Below are 13,656 nucleotides of genomic sequence, written 5' to 3'. Positions count from 1 at the left end.
TTGACTGAGGTCACAAAACAATAGGAAAATGGACCCAGTTCCCAAGCTGCCTCCCTCACCTCTCTGTGCCCAGGTCATGAGTAAGACAAGAGCGCCTGAGCCCCCAGAGCCCTCTGGCCTGGCAGGAGCTGTGTCTCTCTGTGAAAACAGGCCCCGAGCAGTTTTCTGCTTTAGGTGCCTCTGATGAGTCAGGGAGAGGCTGGAGGAAATTGACCAACTTCAGTGGTGAAACCAGTCCACCTCCTTCAACCTGGGAAGGTGGCCAGGTTGGGGATGGTATAAAGGGTGCCCTGGCCCCTGCTCAGCTCAGCACTCCACTAGAAGCCTCTCCAGCCATCCTTACTGTGAGCCTGGTAAGTGTTGGCCAGCAGCAGCAGGCTTGTGACCGGGGGGTCTCCAGTTGGCCAAAACGTGGCTGGGGTGGCCAGCCAGGGTGGGTGCAGGTATCACTCATGGATTGGATTCAGCTGCAGCACCTTTCCTTCTAGAAGACCTCAGGTCACTCTGCTGAGGGATGGGTGCCATGGAATAGAAACAGAACAGACAACAATACTCTCTTGTTCCATCTTTTCTTGGGACCATATTTTGGTGTGTGTGTGAGAGACAGACAGACAGACAGACAGACAGACAGACAGAGAGAGACATGCGGGGGGGTGAGATGGGGAGGCAGGGGCAATATGGCCAAATTCTTTCCTAAAATTGTTTGACTTAGGTTGCTGTGATTTTGCCTTCTCTATGGAGGCAGGTGCTCAGGGTAACACGTGTAACTCTTGGCTCTGTGGCAAAAGGGGAAACTTCAGAATGGGGAAAACTTTCTACTTGGAGAAACCCAGGCAGAACAGGGGCATGAAAACCCAACTTAAAAGTGGAGATTTGAAAGAGCCAGCTCCACTTTCAGCAACCTTGCAGCCCCTCCCACCACCCCTCACCTGAGCAGTGGGGCTGCAGCTGAAGCTCAGGAGCAAGAGGAAAAGTAGCTTGGGGCTTGAATACACCAATCCATTCACTTTAAAGATGAGATAGTTGAGGCCCAGAGGGGCTAAGTACCTTGCCCAGGAGCACACAGGGAGATTTACACCAAGAATATGTCATGTGACTCTGACCCATGTCTCATGCCATGGCTTCTCATGTCCCATCGGCATGGGCTATTGGTTTCCAGGACTCAGCATTCCTCCAGGAAGCCTTTCTTTCCTAGGACCTTACCTCTTTCTGCTATAATCTCAGAACTCTTCTCTCCTCCTTGGTCAATGAAGGTCAGAATTGAGGAGAGACAAGGACAAGTCGCAAGCAGGAGGCACAGTGGTGTCCAGCCCATGCTTGCAGAGCAGCCCTGAGACATACCTCTTGTAGGAAAGAAGGAGGCTCCCAGGAGGGCCTCTCCCCACCTCTCCCCATTATTACCCTCACTCTCTGCTGCTTCTGGTGGCTCTGAGGAATGACAGCTGGAGGTGATGGGAGAGTGACTAGCCCTAGGGAAGAGAGAGGGTGCTGAGAAAACGGGCACTGATTTCTTGGGAATTCATCTACTTTCTCTCTTCAGCCACTCCGTGATCCCTTCTGCTTTCCAGGTTGACCAAAAGCAGCTTCCAACATGTCCCAGCAACACATTCTGCCAGTGACCCTTCCCTCTGCTCTCAGTCAGGAGCCCCTCAAGCCTGTTTCTCCTCCCACTGATACCCAGCAGGAGCAAGTGAAACAGCCAACTTCACTGCCTGTCCCATGCCAGAAGGTGTCCTCTGAGCTGCCAAGGAAGGTCCTCTTGGAACATGGGGAGAAGCACACAACTCCTGTGAAGGGGGTACCTGAGCAAGACTGTGAGCCACAGCCCCAGAAGCTACAGCAGCAGGAACAGCACCTGGAACAGCAGCAGCAAGAGTCACAGAAGCAGGAACTGCATCTGGAAACACATCTGGAAGAAAAGCAGCATGAAGAGTCACAGAAGCAGGAACTGCAGCTTCAGGAACAGCATCTGGAACAAAAACAGCAACAAGACTCACAGGAGGAGGAACTGCACCCAGAACAGCATCTGAAACAGCTAGAGCAACCTGAGCAGGAAGTGAAGCAGCATCAACAGGAGCAGCAAGAGGACCAAGAAGCAGAAAAGTTGGAGCAGCAGCTGGAGAAGGATAAAGCACAAAGGGAGCAGCAACCAAAGAAACAGCTGGAACAGGAGAAGAAGGTCCTGGACCAGCAACTGGATCAAGAGCTAGCAAAGAGAGATGAGCAATTAGAAAAGAAAGAAAAGCAGCTATTGAAGCACTGGGGGCAGAAGCAGCTAGAAGCAACAGAGCAGCAGGAGGGGCAGCTGGAGCAACCCACATTTGTCCCAGTTCCTGGCCAGGCCCAAGAGACCCACCCAGTCCAGCCACTGCAGGGAGAAGTCTTACCCCCTGCAGAGGAGCAGCAGAACGAACAGTAGGTGTAGTGGCCCCGCAAACAGAAATAACCACTCCCAGTGTCCCAGAGGCCCTCAGGCCATCCCATACAAGTGAAGAGAAAGCTAAGCCAGTGGCCTCACCTCAGGTCTCCCAGTCTGCATGGCCCACCTTATCTGTGAACCTGCCTGACCCTGTTTTTCTGCATGCCTTTGTGATAGTGTGGTGGGGGGGTGGGGGAGCGGGTATTGCTCAGCCCCTAGTCCTGATGACTCCAATTCCACCCAATCCCAACCTCAGGTGGCCAGAGCCTCTGCCTGAGGATGAGGACGGTTACTACAGTAACTCTGACTTCATCCCCAGTATTATAGCTGAATCTGTGAGTATGTACAATGATACAGAATAAATCCTGGAAGTCCTGAGATCCTGTATTTTCTTTGGCTTCTGTTCCTCTGCCTCTCACCATATGAAAACTCATGTGTGGGTCAATGGTTGCAATGGACTCTCTTGGCCAACTCCCAAAGGGTGACAGACATCTTGACTTCACTTTAAGTCGACTCCCAAAACTATCCAATATTTTCAATAGTTTCTAAAAATGAAACTAAACCAACACCAAACCAAAACAAAAACCACTTCATCATGCATCTGAAATCACACTTTCCAGTCATGAAGGGGAGATAAGTTACTCTGGTTGCAGGGAAGGGGATCTAGCCATCTCAGCCCCTCACTGCCTTACACACATGGAGCCCAATCTCAGCCCATGACCAAGGGTACGGGCAGGAAGTGGGAGCTCCTTCTGGGTTCTGGTCCCATCCTGGGTTTTCTCTCTATAGAATGTCCTCATGTTTTCCAATAGTCTTGTGGACTGCCTACTTGGTTAAGGAAGATTTCAGAAAAGCATTAGAAGCAGAATTGAGCAAGGTCGGGACACAAGACACTCTTGGGACTGGTCTCTGATGGGAGTGTGACAGTGTCACTAAAGAAAGGAAAGGTTGGGCCAACTGGAATCATGGAAGCCAAAATGCTTGGTCAGCAGGAAAACTATAAATCCAAGATCATTGTAGCCATTACCCCTTCCCCTCGACATTTCTGTAGCCTTTACTGCCATCAGTCACTTCAAGAGGTGGCACTCCCTCTTTCCTGGGGATAACAAGCCTTTAACTATTTAATAACATCATCTCAAGCAGTTTGTCTCAAATTACCCAAAGCTATTTTACCATAGGCATGACATTATGTCAGGGACATCTTTACTGAGACTTCCATATGCACCCAAACTAAATAGGTCTGAATGGCATTTAGCATCTACTCTCCCTTCCCAACTCCAGCAACATTCACTATCCTTCTTCCTTAGGTATTCTCTCTCTTGGGGAATGCACTAACACCTGTGCATTCACCTAAACCAGAGACACTATCATCATCCCTCTTCTTCTCTTCCTCCCTACCCTGCACCAATGATCAAGTTTTTGCTATTCCTAACACACCTCTCAAGCTCGGACTGCAATCATTTCTTACCAGAACTATTGCAATAGCCTTCAAGTTGGCTTTTTTTACCCTCTGGCAACCCACCCCATAACCCACCCATCATATAGAGGACAGGGTGTTCTACTTAAAATTCTAATCTAAACACATCCCTCCTTGGGTTAACACTTGTCAGTGCCTATCATTACTTAGAGGATGAGAATGCAGTCTCAAGTTCTTATAACAGGACAAGAGTTAAGAGGAAGTCTGGGTAGAATTTGGGGGTGGCAGAAATTAGGGGCAGAGGGAGAAGTAATTAGAAACACCCAGAATATGTGAAAAATTATTTTGAAGTATTAAGTTAAGATTTTTTAATAGACCTTATATTTTAGAACAGTTTCGGATTTATGGAAAAGTCAAGAATAGTAGAGAAAGTTCCCATACACTCCATACCCAGTTTCCCTTATCATCTTATATTAGAATGGTACATATATTATATCAATTACCAAAACAATATTGATACCTTATTGTTAACTAAAGTACATGGTTTATTCCGAGTTTATTAATTACTTTTTACCTAACGCCTGTTTCTGTTCCAGGAGCCCACACATTACACTACATTTAGTTGCCGTGTCTCCCTAGGATCCTCTTGATTCTGACAGTTTCTCAGACTTTTCTTTTTTTGATGACATCGAGAGTTCTGAGCAGTCCTGGTATTTTTTAGACTATTCCTCAATTTGGTTTGTCTGACATTTTTTTCATGATTAAACTGGAGTTATGGGTTTTTAGGAGGAAGAATACAGAGGTAAAATACCATTTCAAATATTATATACATGTTTTGTACATACTACTGACATGACTTATCACCTTGATCACCTGGATGAGGTAGCATGTGTCAGGTTTCTCCATTGTAAAGTTACCCTCCTCATCCCTCGTGCAAGATCCCACCTCACTACACTGTATTCTTTGGAGCAAAGTCACTATGAAAAGCCCAAAATTAAGAAGTGGGGAGCGAAGCTCCTCATCTTTGAGGGTGAAGTATTTATTTCCTTTTTATTCTGGTTTCCATTAAGATGTTGAATAAGAATATTGAGAGCACACATGGTTACCCTGTTCTTTTTTTTTTTATCATTGGTTATGCTATTACAGTTGTCCCATTCTTTCTCCCCTTTATTCCCTTCCACCCTGTACCCTGCCTCCCACCAGCATTCTCCCACCTTAGTTCATGTCCATGGGTCATACATATAAGTTCTTTGGCTTCTCCATTTCCCATATTATTCTTAACCTACCCCTGTCTATTTTATACCTACCATTTATGCTTCTTATTCCCTGTACCTTTTCCCACATTCTCCCCTGTCCTGCTGATAACCCTCCATGTGATCTCCATTTCTGTGATTCTGTTCCTGTTTTAGTTGTTTGCTTAGCTTGTTTTTGTTTTTTTAGGTTCAGTTGTTGATAGTTGTGAGTTTGTTGTCATTTTATGTTCATATTTTTTATCTTCTTTTTCTTAGATAAGTCCCGTTAACATTTCACATAATTAGGCCTTGGTGATGATGAACTCCTTTAACTTGATCTTATCTGGGAAGCACTTTATCTGCCCTTCCATTCTAAAGGATAGCTCTCCTGGATAGAGTAATCTTGGATGTAGGTCCTTGCCTTTCATGACTTGGAATACTTCTTTCCAGCCCCTTCTTGCCTGCAAGGTTTCTTTTGAGAAATCAGCTGGTAGTCTTATGGGCACTCCTTTGTAGGTAACTGTCTCCTTTTCTCTTGCAACTTTTAAGATTCTCTCCTTATCTTTAATCTTGGGTAATGTAATTATGATGTGCCTTGGTTTGTGCTTCCTTGGGTCCAACTTCTTTGGCACTTTGAGCTTCTTGTACTTCCTGGAAATCTATTTCCTTTGCCAGATTGAGGAAGGTTTTTTCCTTTATTATTTTTTCAAATAAGTTTTCAATTTCCTGCTCTTCCTCTTCTCCTTCTAGCACCCCTATGATTCAGATGTTGGAACTTTTAAAGTTGTCCCAGAGGTTCCTAAGCCTTTTCTCATTTTTTTGAATTCTTGTTTCTTCATTCTGCTGTGGTTGGATGTTTATTTCTTCCTTCTGTTCCAAATTGTTGATTTGAGTCTCGATTTCCTTCCTGTCACTGTTGGTTCCCTATACATTTTCCTTTATTTCACTATGCATAGCCTTCACTTCTTCCTCTATTTTGCAATCATACTCAACCATTTCAGTAAGCATCCTGATTACTAGTGTTTTGAACTCTGCATCTGATAAGTTGGCTATCTCTTTATTTGTATTTTTTCTGGAGCTTTGATCTGGCCATATTTTTTTGTCTCAGTGCACCTGTTACATAGTAAAGGGCAGAGCCTTAGATATTCACCAGGGCAAGGCAACCCACTTAGGGAGAATGTTTTCAGTTTCTCACCACTAGGTAGAATCTTAGCTATAAGTTTTTTTGCAGCTATTCTTAACCTAGACGAGAAAGTTCTTCTTTTTTCCTAGATTGCTGTGCATTATAATGAATGAGTGTTGGATTTTGTCAAATGCTTTTTCTGTAACAACTAAAATGAACATAAGATATATTTTTCTTTAGCTAATTGATGTGCTGGATTACACTAATTGATTTGCAAATGTTGATCTTTTGGGTTGGCCAAAAAGTTCATTTAGTTTTTTCGTAAAATACAAAATATGTAAAATATGACACATTTTTCATTTTCACCAATAACTTTATTGATTTGGATATTTTAGTATGTTGGCTCTCTCCCATGTCATATAACGTTGATTTTTCTCAATTAATGTCTCAGTTTGATCGCTGTCAATTTCAACTGGACTACTGGACCATGGAGCATTGTCCAGTGAGAAGTTTCTAGCACAAAACTTTGTAAAACACTTTTCACACATTTGATCAGTCACAGCATCTTCTCCATACACTGCACAGAGCTTTTTTTGCATTTTAGTTGCATTTTTACCTTTACTGAAATAATAAAGCATGATATGACAAAAATTTTGCTTATTTTCTTCCACCTTCAATATTAAAATGGCTACACAAAAATTCACCAATTTTGATATTTTTAATGCACGCTGATATGGCAGCTGTCACAAAACAATCTAACTAAATCATTTTGAATGCAGTTAAAGACAAATAAGTGCTGCTAGAGCCATCTTACAGAAAAAACCAAACTAACTTTTTGGCCAATGCAATACCTTGCCTCTGATGGATAACTCATGTCACCTATCCTCTGCTATACCTGAATCTTATCACCCTGATTGGCATTATGGAGCCCAGGTCAATAAACATGTTCTACCTCAGCCCAGGCTACAAGGGACATCCACTATGTATTTGGCTTCTCAACGACACTGAGGCCCCTTCACCAGTACATTCCTTATAACTTTAATGACAAGAGTGTTTTCTGGGCTCTTTGAAGAACAGATCCAGTTGATGGGATTAATGGTTATGTAATAAATTCATTCTAGCAAACCCACCTCTCAAACTCTATCCTTTTCTTGATACTCTGGTAAGGTGGTTCTGGCATCTCCACCTCATTTAACATGGGCCGTAACTTTTTCCAAGTTCCAAAAGGCAACTCAGCAGCATATTAGGACTGATTCTGAGGAACTGAGAGTAATTATTGCCCCCATACCAATAAACACTCCCCTAATCAGTCTTATACTCCACTCCTCATGGGTCTAACATCCTAAAGATCCTCCCCTAGGTAAGCTTTCCTTCCCATGTGCTGCTCCATATTACCCGCAGATCCTTCAGTGGATAATTCTTCCCTCCCTTAGTAGAACAAACACTAAACCAGTTGGTTCTGCTGAGATTTGAACCAACAGCCAGGAGAGCAGGTATGTACAGAACTTCGGTTAGACAAATATTGTCTTACAAGGCTTCCACTCCAGTTGAAGCTTCTTCATAGTCTGCAGCCAGTGGGAATGTGTGAGCTGATATCTTCCATCCAAGGAGAGTGGCTCACTTCTGCAGGCTCAGAAAATTCAGAGAATTCTGGAGTTCTGTGTTATCAAGCACATCCATGAATATATCAGTCCCAAGTCTTGGTGTTCCATTTGTTCTCCACCAGAGCCCTGGCCTTGGTACAAGGAACATGTGGATGCTGCAAATTTACCTTCTGTGAAGCTTACTATTAGATCCTAGGCCTGCTCTTTACCACTATCTCCTATCTGCAGGAGATAAGGGGCTCTTTAAACTCTAAAATGGAGGTCTTCTGACTTTTACATCATGTCTTAAGATGGGGAATAGATGGCCTGAGTTCTTAACTTTTCCTCTTTAGAGCATCAATAGCATTCAGCAACAATCAACCAATTCCACTGTCCTTATGGTTACTGTTTCCTCCATATATTTCAAATATCAAAGATATTGTACAATCCAGTGCAGCACCTTCCACTCTATCTTGCTTCAGTTCACCATAAAAGATAATAATGACAATGCTACAACATGCCAAGGGCTGTCTACACTCCACTTACCCCCAGTAAGAAGGTTCTTGTTTTCTTCCAGCCAGTGAGTAAGCCAACTCCAAAACCCTACCACAAGAACCAGAGTCTTAGAACCACAGCTGGTACCAATTTTCATTGTTTGTGTTCCCCAGAAGCACTCCCTGAGATGAGGCTTTGTTTGGAAGTGATTTATTAAGGCAGGGTTACCAGGGACACTGGGATGGACGAGAAACCATGCAGGTATGTGGCTTTGGCAAAGAACTATGGAGGACTGCTTCAACCTGGTCCTGCAAGAGAACTCTAGAGTGTTAAAGAATCCTTAGAGCTGTACTGAGCTAGTCTTTTGTACTCCCATGCCTGTAAGTTATTGGCTAAGGGCCACTCCAAGGAGACAGAACACTAGGCTTTCTGTATGTGAGGACAGCAGATTCTGTTGCCCAAGGGCAGTCATCTGAAGAAGCATCAGAGTACAAACAAATAGAGGCAAAACCATACCCACGTCCAGGTGCTATGGAATAACACCCTGAGGACATGATCAGCAAAATCCAGACTGTGAAAAACTCTGTTTGACAAATAGATGGTCCCTTCAACAAAAAAATTCCAAGAAGACCAACAACAGACAGAGAATCCACAGATTGAAATACATTTAATAGATATATTAACCAGTAAAAATGTACCTGCCTTATTTTTATCTCAATTTAAATAAATTAGTAGAAAATTAATAGCTTCTATAGATAACGAGAAATGTGAACACTGAATAGATATTTCATAGTGTGAAGATTTGAGGGATATTTTTAAGGTGTGATAATATTTAACATAACTACTGGAAAAGAGTCCTTAATTTAGAGACATCTACAGATTAAATGATATAAGCCTGGAATTTTCTTTAAAAAACACTAGAGGGAGCCCTGGCCATGTGGCTCAGTTGGTTGGACCATTGATTCATACACCAAAAGGTTGTGGGTTCAACCGTCTCTCATGGCACATATCTAGGTTGCAGGTTCCATCCCCATTTGGGGTGTGTACAGGAAGCCACTGACTGATATTTCTCTCTCACATTGATGTTTCTCTCTCTTTCTCTTACTCTCTCTCTAAAATTAATAAACATATCCTCTGGTGAAGATTAAAAAAAACTGGAGGGGAACAATGACTGGAGATAAAATGAAATAAGGTTGACCATAATTTGATAATTATTAAACTGGGTGACATACATAGGATTTATTCTACTATTCTGTCCCTTTTAGTATCTGTCTTCTTACTGTATCCTCACATGGAGGAAGGGAGAAGGGAGGTCTAACCTCCTCAGATTGGGTGTTAAGATCTCAACATAGAATTGGGATGGGGGGGGACAGACAAAAACACGTAGTCCATGACAATGGTTAAAATGCAGACAGAAATACTGACCTTGACCTTAACATTGGTTTGGTTATGAAAATAATACTTGCAAAGTACTTGACACAGGGTCTAGCTGGCAGAAAAACTCAGCAAATAAAAGGAAGGATTCATGTGGCCCCTTTGGGATTTCAGAGGTTCCCTTTATTTCCCTTGTTGCTTTTCATTCACATCCTTAATTGGCCCATTACAATAAGCTTGATTTCTTTCTTATGTGACTGCAATGTTCAAAGTATTTTGCATTTTTGAACCCATTTAATCCTAAAAAACATGAAACATAGTAAAGGGTATACAATAAGTACCAAGAAATTCTGGCTGATTTTGATCAGCCAATTCGCTAAAGCAAACTGTCCGTTGGGGAGTGAGAAAGCCTTCCCAAAAGGACTACGACAATTAGCTCCTGGTTTATGCATTTTTGGAATTTTCCCAGCATGAAGGAATGAGAGTACAATTCAAGAAGAGAAATCTACAGTGGGTGGCTCACCACCACACAGGCTAGCTAAGAGAAAGAGCATCCAAGATGGCCTGCCAGTCTTCCAGGATCTGTGGTCTCTTGCTCCCCTCTAGTGTCCTGATTTAGAAGTGCAGGACTGGAAGTGATGGGCTCCACCCAAGGAAGTCCAAAAAAGCAAAGTTTAGGTGTCCAGGCCCCATATGAGACACTGCCACAGAAATGGTGACGAGTAGGGTACTTCGTGTCCTGAAGGATGCAGAGTAAGCAGAGGTATAAAACAATGCAGAGGTGACTCTACTAATAATTAAAGTCGCCATTATTGAATGCTGGCCATATGTCACTCACAGTGTCAAAGGCTGTGACACAACAACACCATGATGTAAGTGCAGTTATCCTCCTTACCTTAGAGACACTGAGGTTCAGAGAGGACAAGTCATATACCTAAGGTCCCTCAGCTACATTCAAACCCAGATGTGTCTGAATCGAGAACCCATGCTCATGCAATGGGAGATCTCGCAGAAGGTTCGAGGACTCTTAGAGTGCCTTCTTGGAGGAGATGAAATATGACCTAGGCTTTGAGGGATGAGTGCCAAGAATGGATACCTAAAAGAGGTGGAGCAGGGTCCCAATGGGGGGAACCTGAATGAAAGAATAGGTGGAGAAACAATGGAGGTGTGAATGGAGGGAGTGATTCAGTTTGGCTGGAATGTGGGAAGCAGAAAAATAAAATGGGAACACCAGCTGGCCTTGATACCATGTTCTGTGTTCTTCCCACCATGTTCTTCCTTAAGCCCCTGCTATAGGTATGAGGTGACTAAAAATGAAATAAGAAGGGTGATTTTCGACCCACATGGGAGCACAGAACCCACCAGCTCCATGGGATTCTTACTGAGCAGCCAGGAGGAGTTCTGGATGAAGGCCAAACTATTAAGTACAGTGGGGCTAGTCTGAGATGGTACTTCTGCCTGGGAGAAGGAGTGAGGAGAAGATTCTTTCAACAAAAGGCCACTTGATACAGTGACCTCTCTCCTCTGAACCTCAAATGGGAGTGTGCCATCTAATAAGGTCAAATGTGCTCAGATGGACAGAGAACTTACTTTTACAACTGAGGCACAGTTCCAGAAAAGCTGTGACATACAATACACTTCAAAGAGGCTTACACTTGGCATTTGTAAGTGTATGACTTCTACCTCACTAAACTTAAAATAAAAAATTAGAATAAAAATATGCTTTGTGGGTTCTGATATGGATCCAAGATAAGGAGGCAGGTGGGACCCTCCACCTGCACCTTGGCTTGGCCCACCTTCTAAGACCAAGTCACACTGACCTCTATAAGCAAACCTCAGGTCCAGTCACTACCAGCTCAGACCCTTCCACAACCCCACACCCAATGGAACTCAGCCCCTGCCGGGCTCCCTGAACCAACCCACTCTAGTCGATGTTCGCTGAACACAGCAAGAACAGCCCCATCTCGGGGCCTTTGCACTTGCTCTTGCTCTTGCTGACTCCATCCATAGACCTTTGCATGACCTTCTTGCCATCATCCTGGCCCAGCTCCCATGTCTTTGCTTCAGAGAGGCCTTCCCTGACCACGTTAGTTAACAATCACCATGTTATAATATTTTATAGCCCTCGTGACTTAATTGATACTATGTTATTCACTGATTTGTTTCTTGGTTGTGCTTATCATCTTTCTTTCTCCCCATGATGGAAGAACCTGTGTGGTCCTTACTGTGCCCTCTGCTCTGTGCCCAGAAAGTGGCCAATGCATGGAAGGGACTCAATAGATAGTTGTTGCTGCAGACACACTGATTCTTCACAACCAGTTTTCCACGTATGGGTTGTTCTAGGTGATTTCTGCCCTTTGCCATCTGATTCAAAGACCTTTGAGATATAGCAAGACCAGGCCCTTATGAGCCTAAAAATTAGTCAGTGCCTTGGACTAATTTCTTGACTTCCTCTCCAGATGCCCAGTCCTTAGGCTCTTTTGAACTTTTGTTAGAATAAGGCAGTGTGATGAAATGCTTTGCTAGACAGGTAGGAGCAAAGGGATGAGAAGGGAAGGCTTCTCTGAACCAGAGGGATGGGTAAAGTTATCTCTCAATCAGGAAACCTCTAGGATAAAAGGGAAGGGGTCCTGGACCTTAGCTCACCATGAGTACATTGAGAAAACAATACCCAGCAGAGTTTACCTCCTGCTGGAAGCCTTTAATAATGACTCTCAGCCGGTTTATGGCCTCCTCAACCTGCTACAGCAACCTCTAAATAACTCTACCAAGCACTTTTTACATATATTAAAATCATTTATTTTTATAAATGATTTTAGAGATATTAAATGACTTTAGATATATTAAATCATTTATATTTAATATATAATGTGTTACTAGCTCTAGGTTCTGAGAGCTTACAGAGCAGAAACTATTCCTTATTGATCTCTGAATCTTCAGTGTCTGGAACACAGTCGGTGCTCACTAAATGTTGAGTGGATATATCTTTAAGGGGTGCCTGAGTGAGTTCTCTGAGCTGTGAGGGCAAATTCCTAAGCAGCTTCACAACAATAGGAGGAGCCCAGAGAGGCAATTCTGGGACTTACATCATGAAGATACCATTCTGTTTATACCCTTCCCTGAGGAGAAACAGACATATCTATAAACACAAAAGATCTTCACACACCTAAGTCTACAGGTATGTGTATGTGTGGGGGGTTGTTTTGTGTTTGCATGTGTGTGTGCACGTGCACGCACACCTCTTTTTTGGATAGAGGGTGAGGAAGTTGTCACCTACATGAGTATCTCCCTTAACTTAACCTCCCATAACCTGCTGGAACCATTCATTCAAGAAATATTTATTGGATTTAGATCCACATTCATTTGAACTTGCTAGTTGGCAAATTTGGAAAATTGGTATTTGGTGGCTTTGTTCCTTAAGACTGCTATTTAATCCCCAAAGCTAAAACTCTCTTAGCCACTGGTCTCATCCATGGTATAGCTTGTTGTCAATTCCTGGAACATTTACTGGGATTCTTGTTATGTGCCTCGCTCCATGCCAGTCTTGAAGGAGGACATTGGTGGCTCTGTCCTCCAGGGTTTAGCACTATTGGAATTAAATCATATACCCAAATATCTCAAGAGGAACATTCTACATATCCTAGAGGATAGAGGAAAGGCTACAGAAGTGAGAAGAGTGTCTTTCTTTGGGCAGAAAGGACATATTTCTAGGAGTGAGAAGACTTCATAAACAAAATACATTTAAATTTTATATTTTAAGGATATTTCTTTTCTTTCCTGCTCCATATGGGCCACTCAAAAATATCAGAAGCTACTTATTTAATATGAAGATAACTGACTTCTTGTTATCTGTTCTGGTGTTCAGCCCTCCATCTTGGGTTGTCTAAGCTTCATTTCCAAGAGAACAAACTTGTTTCTGAAGTTGGCTTTGACCTCCATGCCAGACATCACTTTCATTCTCTCTTTCCACTCCAACTTTGGCGTCCACTGTTTCTAAGAATCTTCTATTATGT

At 43.1% G+C, this 13,656-nt stretch overlaps 1 protein-coding gene across 2 annotated transcripts; it reads left to right on the top strand.

Moving 5' to 3' along the window:
• The first annotated feature begins 261 nt into the window (after window positions 1-261).
• On the top strand, window positions 262-2,797 carry IVL (involucrin). Of its 2 annotated transcripts, none has more exons than XM_045203727.2 (2): window positions 262-353; window positions 1,569-2,797. In XM_045203727.2, exon 2 carries the CDS (start codon window positions 1,592-1,594, stop codon window positions 2,417-2,419), a length of 828 nt encoding a protein of 275 aa, XP_045059662.2. In that variant the 5' UTR covers window positions 262-353; window positions 1,569-1,591; the 3' UTR covers window positions 2,420-2,797. The 2 variants fall into 2 exon arrangements, with proteins under 2 accessions (XP_045059662.2, XP_045059661.2); XM_045203726.2 differs by having other exon boundaries at window positions 269-353; window positions 1,541-2,797.
• The last annotated feature ends 10,859 nt before the right edge of the window (window positions 2,798-13,656 follow it).

This window comes from Desmodus rotundus, chromosome 12 (assembly GCF_022682495.2).
Source record: "Desmodus rotundus isolate HL8 chromosome 12, HLdesRot8A.1, whole genome shotgun sequence".
NCBI lineage: Eukaryota > Metazoa > Chordata > Mammalia > Chiroptera > Phyllostomidae > Desmodus > Desmodus rotundus.
This window is presented reverse-complemented; position numbering and strand designations above follow the sequence as displayed.